This window comes from Colias eurytheme, chromosome 19 (genome assembly GCF_061535395.1).
Source record: "Colias eurytheme isolate Ceu_HAF_F1 chromosome 19, ilColEury1 Martin Lab GWU primary, whole genome shotgun sequence".
Taxonomy (NCBI): domain Eukaryota; kingdom Metazoa; phylum Arthropoda; class Insecta; order Lepidoptera; family Pieridae; genus Colias; species Colias eurytheme.
In genome coordinates, this window is record NC_142998.1 from 8,690,700 (window position 1) to 8,697,841 (window position 7,142).

At 33.9% G+C, this 7,142-nt stretch overlaps 1 protein-coding gene across 1 annotated transcript; it reads right to left on the reverse strand.

Moving 5' to 3' along the window:
* Positions 1 to 14: 14 nt before the first annotated feature.
* On the reverse strand, positions 15 to 3,208 carry LOC149900293 (uncharacterized). Its single transcript, XM_090113318.1, has 3 exons — positions 3,076 to 3,208; positions 2,329 to 2,540; positions 15 to 669 (listed from the first exon to the last, which is right to left on the reverse strand). Exons 2-3 carry the CDS (start codon positions 2,538 to 2,540, stop codon positions 192 to 194), a joined length of 690 nt encoding a protein of 229 aa, XP_089969444.1. The 5' UTR covers positions 3,076 to 3,208; the 3' UTR covers positions 15 to 191.
* Positions 3,209 to 7,142: the final 3,934 nt, after the last annotated feature.

Below are 7,142 nucleotides of genomic sequence, written 5' to 3' on the forward strand. Positions count from 1 at the left end.
GTAAGAAACACATATAAGATTACACATGTAATATAATTTCTGTCGCAGTACAGATTAATAAAAAAAATATTAAATGTTACAATAGGCCAATGCCATACATTTGAATACTGTTTCATTCACGAATAGGCAGGCCACAAGATTGTAAAGATCTTTTACAAAAATGAATACTCAGTTAACGTTTACAGTTAAACTTATTTTAATTTTAATATAACCTTCAATTCCTTTGGTAGAGAACTGAGCATAGTATTAAAATTCGTTTCGTAAAATTTGAACTGCGTCCATAAGCATTTAGCAAGCTGAAGATGTTCCATCATATCGCGGCCCATCGGCACGCCCCTGTTATTTTTCACTTTGGCAATTTTCACCACGATCTGTAGCGTAATTTTTTCAATTTCGAGTTTCTTTAAAGCGCACAGAAAAGGCCAAAAAGAAAATTGGTCGTAAAAGTGCTCAGTGCCGCTGACGGCCGCGAGATACAGCCTGGCGGTTTTCACACATTTATTGTTCCACTGTAGGCCAAGCATGAGCGCTTCGCTGGCCAGCAACTGCGGGAACCTTCGACGCTGGTCGAACGCGTAGGCTGCGGCCAGACCGGTCACGCGATTCGTGGTGAAGTCTTGGCATCCTATACCAATGTTTGGGCCACTCTTTTTCACTAATAATGGTATTCTGAAAAAAAAATCCTACTTAGATTACATCGTTAGATTATAAATGCGAAAATTTGATGATGGATGTTCGTTACTCTTTCACGCAAATACAACTGAGCCGATTACAATGAAATTTGTATGTTGGTAGGTGAAGACACGAAGAAATAAGCTAGGTACTTTTTATCCCGGAAATCCCACAGGAACGGGAACTATACGGATTTTTCTTTGATAACGCGGGCGAAGCCGCGTGCAGATTCTAGTAGCCGTATAAATGGTGTTACGAAATGGTACAAACAAAATTATACATTGTGTGATTGTGTCAAACAATGTTTACGAAATAAAGCGCTGACGAGTGACGTCTCAAGTCAGCGTCTTTAGTAACACAATGCTTGATAACTCGCTATAGTCCGGGATACATCGCCCATTTTTGCAAGTGATTACTATCAAGCTAATTTTTCGTGAGTAGCTTTATTTTGATGAGATGCCCAATAATTTCATGTACGAAACTCTCGATTGTGGTAGCTTACAGAGGTAACAAGGATAAAAATTTTTGATTTGACGGTTCTCAAATATTTATTACGCAATTTGTAGGACAATATGTCTGTTGAATTATATAAGTATTAAATAAGTGAAAATAAAAAAATCTGCTTGTTAGTAATCATTTATGATGACTTCGTTATCGATACACATTGGAAAGGGGGACTCTTTGATCAAACCATAGATTTTGTAGGACAAATATTTTTTCGAATAATTTAGATAATTATCTTGAGATTGAACAAAAAAAAACATTCAGTTAGTAATTAATATTTGAGAACCATCAAATCAAAATATTTTATCCTTGTTTCCTCTAGTAGCTACCACAATCGAGAGTTTCATACATGAAATTATTGGGCATCTCATCAAAATAAAGCTACTCACGAAAAATTAGCTTGATAGTAATCACTTGCAAAAATGGGCGATGTATCCCGGACTACTAGTGTATATTTATATAATTATGTAGGTGTATATAGTTCGATAATATTCGGGGGCGAATGTTTGCTATTTTATAATGACTAGCCACACTAGCATTATAGGTTTTATCACATAGAAGTAACACTCTCAGCTCTCTTGTAAATAATATCATTGCATAACACATTTTAACTACGCATAAAAGTGAAGTCCCGTGTCCCCGTAGTGGGGTAGGGGGCAGATACATTATTCCATACATCTGTTTCACTGATCGATTTTTCTTTAGGGACAAGTAGGTGATCAGCCTTCTGTGTCCTGCCAGACCGAGACATTTTTAACTACGCATATTACAATTTATAATGTACCTACCTGTATTTCATATCAGTTACGGCTCTAGCTTCCGATCTCGACACAAAATAAAATCATAACAAAATCGCTCCGTCCGATGAGAAGGCAAAGAAAGACAAAAAACACTTTCTAGGTACATAATAATTATTATAATATCTACTAGTGGTCCGCCCCGGCTTCGCCTGTGGTACCTACATGTTTAAACTATCCTATCTCTCAAGTTGGATCGAACTGCACATGGTGTGCGAATTTTATTATAATCGGTTAAGTGGTTTAGGAGTCCATTGAGGACAAACATTGTGACACGAGATTTATATATACATAATACATATTAAGATATGGCAAAAGAAATAATTGAAAAGTAATTTTAATCGCTATAACTTACTCTGTGGTGAGCCACATATTTTTGACCATTACTTTTTCGCCTGGAGCTACGTCCTTTAGCATTTGGCGCAGCTGGTAGCTCTTGTTCAATATTGTCTCTACATTATCGTTTTCTTTCAAGAATTGCGCATATTTATAAATTTCGTAGAAGACTTTTCCATTGAACGATGAAACATCACTTTTTGTTTTTGATACGAATTCGAATTTTTTCATCTGTAAATACAATAAGTTCAAAACTAGCTAAGTAGGTGAAGTAAGTGATTTTTAATGAGATATCCATTTTTATTTCTTCTCTGAATCGAAAGTTGAGACCATCTATGGAGACCCAATTTAATTAAATTTAAATATAAGTAAAATGATATTATGTCATTAGACATTATTAAATTTAACGAGTAAGATAGGATATTAACTATACCTAGGTAATGTTTGTAAGGACAAGAATATAATTATTGTTCTTTTTTTTCATATATGTACATATAAGTCCTGAAGCTACCCCTATAGTATAAATGTGGTTTTAAAAATTGCTAATTGTATCTACCTATTTTTTTTGTAAAAAAAGGAAAAGAAAAATTTATTTTTTAGTGACGTTCATTTACATCAAGTAAAAGGGCGACCATTTTGTAAGGGGATATCCCTTAAGCTATGTGCGAGAGTATTATATAATTACTTATCAAGCTTTTAGATAAATAAACAAGGTACCTATTGTATAAGTACCTATAGTTATCCAATAAATAATCAACTCGTTTACCTTCGCTTAGGTTTCACAAACACTTTTTTTATTATTTAGTATAGGCACTGTAAAATTAAATTATTTAACGAAGTCGTCGCGTGATCGACTGCTGTCTACAGCTGTTGACAAATGTGTAACAAGAGTGAAGGCGATCGCATCGCCAACAACAAATTAATAAGTATAAACAATCACTTCAAGGAACTCCGTGATGGTGCTGCCACTTTTTGGAGTTTTGCCTGTATTAGGTACTTATATTATATTATGTAGCCACAAATTTCTTTAGGGCTTACTGGCTGACCCGGAATTATTTATCATCAGAACCATTCCTTATATTTTCGATTATGTACGTTTCGTATGTAAGTACCTATATTTGTGTCATTAGGTATGTGTATTCATCCTTACTAATACATAAAAGTAGAGTAAATATAATTTTATTAGTTACTTTGAATTTTGATGTACCTACTATCGTAATTATTGCTTTTAAATTTAAAGATTTTATGAAGGATTTCGAAATTTGTATTAGATATTTTTGAAATGTAAACTCTAATTAATACGGTTAATCCGTCCCTGCTGAAGCCTTTAAAATTACGCAACCGATTTTGATGAGAATTTTTTATACAAAGAGTAATTCTCGTGGAAGTTTTCTAGCGGATGGAAAGCTCTGGATTCATTGAGCAATCCAGCTTCGCCCGCGTTTTCAAAGAAAATCCCGCATAGTTCCCGCTCCTATGGTATTTCCAGGTTAATGCCTATGTCTTATTCTGGGTCTTCAGCTACCTACATTTCAAATTTCATCGTAATCGGTTCAGTAGTTTTTACGTGAAAGAATAACAAACATCCATCCAACCTCACAAACTTTTATTTATAATATTAGTTTAAATGTAAATAAAAATACTTTTTACTTCTGGAATATCCATAAGAATATTAAATTTTATTTTTGAAGATGGTAACTAACTAACCTATGTATTTAATTATTAAATGTGTCATCTCACGATAATTGATTGTTTGTGTTTAATATCAAATTAAGTAATGTTTAAAAAGTAATTAACTGCATTCGTTATCAGTTAAATTTGTTTTTTTACCATTACATACATTCATTAGAGGAAGCTAATAATGTTAAAAATTGAGTTTGTTTATACATTTTTCATTTTTAGGGTTCCGTACCTCAAAAGGAAAAAACGGAACCCTTATAGGATCACTTTGTTGTCCGTCTGTCCGTCCGTCCGTCCGTCCGTCTGTCAAGACCCTTTTTCTCAGGAACGCGTGGAGGTATGAAGCTGAAATTTATATCAATTACTCAGGTCTACTGTCCCTTGAAGCTGTGAAAAAATCAAACTTCTATGTCAACGCATTCAAAAGATACAGCAATTTAAGCTGCATATTTTGAAACTCGCAAGTACTCGCAAGGGAATCAAAACCTAAAGGGTACTTCCAGTCGACCTAGAATCTTGAAATTTGGCATGAAGCAACGTTTTATAGCACACATAAAGGAAAAATTCCGAAAACCGTAAATTCTACGGAACCCTCGGTGCGCGAGTCCGACTCGCACTTGGCCGGTTTTTTATTTGTTTAAAGATTTTTCTTTTGTAGCCTATTAAGGGCACATAAAAAAACTTTTGAAATTAATCTTCCCTTTCGTTTAAATGAAAAAACGGGTACTATTATTTGGACTTCTTTAGGAATAATATATTGTCATGTAAAATAATACACAAAGTTATTTATTGAGTTCTCATGTCTACGGCCCCTTGAAGCTGTGAAAATATCAAACTTATAAGCCAACCTAATCAATAGATACAGCCGTATAATGCTACAAATTTTCACAAATTTTGATATTAGGGATTCAAAACCTATATTGAAAAGAGAGTCATCAAATTTGGTGCGAAATAACGTCTTATCACTACATATAATATAAAACAATGTCGCTTTCTCTGTCCTTATTGCTGATCCAATGTCTATGCTATATAGCTATGTATGCTTAAATCTTTAAACCTACACAACGGATTTCGATGCGGTTTTTTTAATAGAGAGATTGATTCAAGAGGAAGGTTTTTGCATATAATTTATGTTTTATAGGAAGCGTGCGAAGCCGCGGGCGGAAAGCTAGTTAAAACATGGTTAAAACACATATTATAAAGGAAATATTGATGAAAGCTTAAGTTTTAAGTAACAACATAATAAAAAATAGGTTTGTTCGGAACCCACGGTGTGAGTCCGGCTCGCACTTGGCCCCTTTTTATTTTTAAGCAGGGTAGGAAAAAATCATGATTTTGTGAAAAAATCGAATAAAGCACGATTTATTGAAAAAAATCCTAATTAATCATTACTTTCATGATTTTTTGATTTTATTATTTAAGTAACTGTATTTTTGTGCAAAACGGAACGCGCCGCGTGCCTAAAGAGAGTACGGGGATTTCCCTTTAGTCTAACGTGTTATTGAATGTTAAACAAAAGGGGAATCCCCACAAAAAAATTAATATCGTTCCTCCATAGATAACATTTCCGTCTAGCCCTTATCTCATTTACTCCCATAATAAGTTTAAGACGAGGTGATTTAGAAATTAAAAATGTTTCATTCGAGCATTCGAAAAGCTCAAACATTGTCTAGCTTTGCCAAACAAGTCCGAGGCCATTACCAAAACGTAGCATTTAACTCCGATCAGTAAGTTCTATATTTGTATGTTTTTTTTATAGTGTTAACTATCTAGTTTTTTATTTTATTTTATATATGTATTATAAATATTGTATGTATTTTATGCATATGAGTATGTATTTATATGAATTAGTAATAGTGTATGTATTTATTATTTATGTAGTTGTGTACTTCTGACCTACCTCCTCCTTTATCACTTCACACAGTGGGTTGCCTGGAAGAGATCACTCTTTAGTGATAAGGCCGCCCTCTGTGCTAGTTTAGCTATAATTTTTAGTTTTAAGCAATTTGTATAACTAGCATAGTAAAGTGTTATAAATAAAAAAAATAAATAAATAAATAATGTTGTGTGGTTTTATGAAACCACGGTAAAAGTGAAACTGTTCGAACCGTTCCGAACACTGCTTTGTGTAGCGCATGTCGCGTGACGGTCGGCTGCCGAGTAGGTATACCTACTCGGCAGCCGCGATACACGCGACATGCGCTACACAGACCAAAAAGTTTGAGACGATGTAATAAAAGTTTCACTTTAAAATTTTAACGAATTTTAAACGCGATATTGGTAACGGGGAATCTAAGATGTTAGGTAAAAAATTATTTGTGAACTAAAAAGGTAGAAGTAGTTTACAAATAGACATTTTTGTAGGACCGTCAAGAGGAATGTTACGTCAAGACATGAATAAATCCGTTAAAATCTTTAATTTCTAAATAATACTCTCGTAAAATCAAACACAAGAAAGGACGAGGTGATTTGTCAAAATTAGCGGTGGCGCGGAATAACAAGCGGTGTGTGAAACAACGTGAAACATCTTGTTAGTGGTGAGACGTCCCCCCCCACCGCCCCAACGCCGGCACCTCATACATTTTTATGACTTTATTTTTTATCCACCCATGTCGTGCGGAATTGCGCTTTACTGGCAACATCTTTATATAATTTAGACTTTGTTTTTATTACTTCTTGATCGAACTGCCTTTATTACACGCTTTATATTAGCTTCACCTGTATGTTTGTAACCGACTTCTTTGGGCGCGATTTTGACCCACTTTAAACGGCCAGATTTCGTTCAAACTTTGTAGATTTATTTAGGACCGATGATAATACACTAATTTGATAAAATAAATTATAGTTAAAAAAAAATAAAAAACACGCGTTTTATAGAAAACCGACTAACAGCGTGTTTTTTAGTTTTTTTAAACTATTATCTTTATTTTTTATATAAATACTTAGGTATCGATGCACTGGATGTTTCTGTTTCTACAGTTAAAAGAATTTTCATTTTTCAGGACCAGTTCAGTAGTTTTGGAACTTACAGAAATGGAAAATATTTCTTCTTTATAAGCATAGATTAAAATCAGTAAGTAATACATCCTAAGGGCGTATTCAGAAAGAAAGCTTGAAACTTATAATAAGCGCTTATCGGCGCTTGTCATGTTC

What these genes read in the sequence shown, in the direction of transcription:
- LOC149900293 (XM_090113318.1), bottom strand. Translation starts at nt 2,540, where the DNA reads ATGAAAAAATTCGAATTCGTATCAAAAACAAAAAGTGATGTTTCATCG. An exon ending in AATATGTGGCTCACCACAGA is followed by an intron (nt 670 to 2,328) that starts GTAAGTTATAGC and finishes TTTTTTTTTCAG; the next exon opens with AATACCATTATTAGTGAAAA.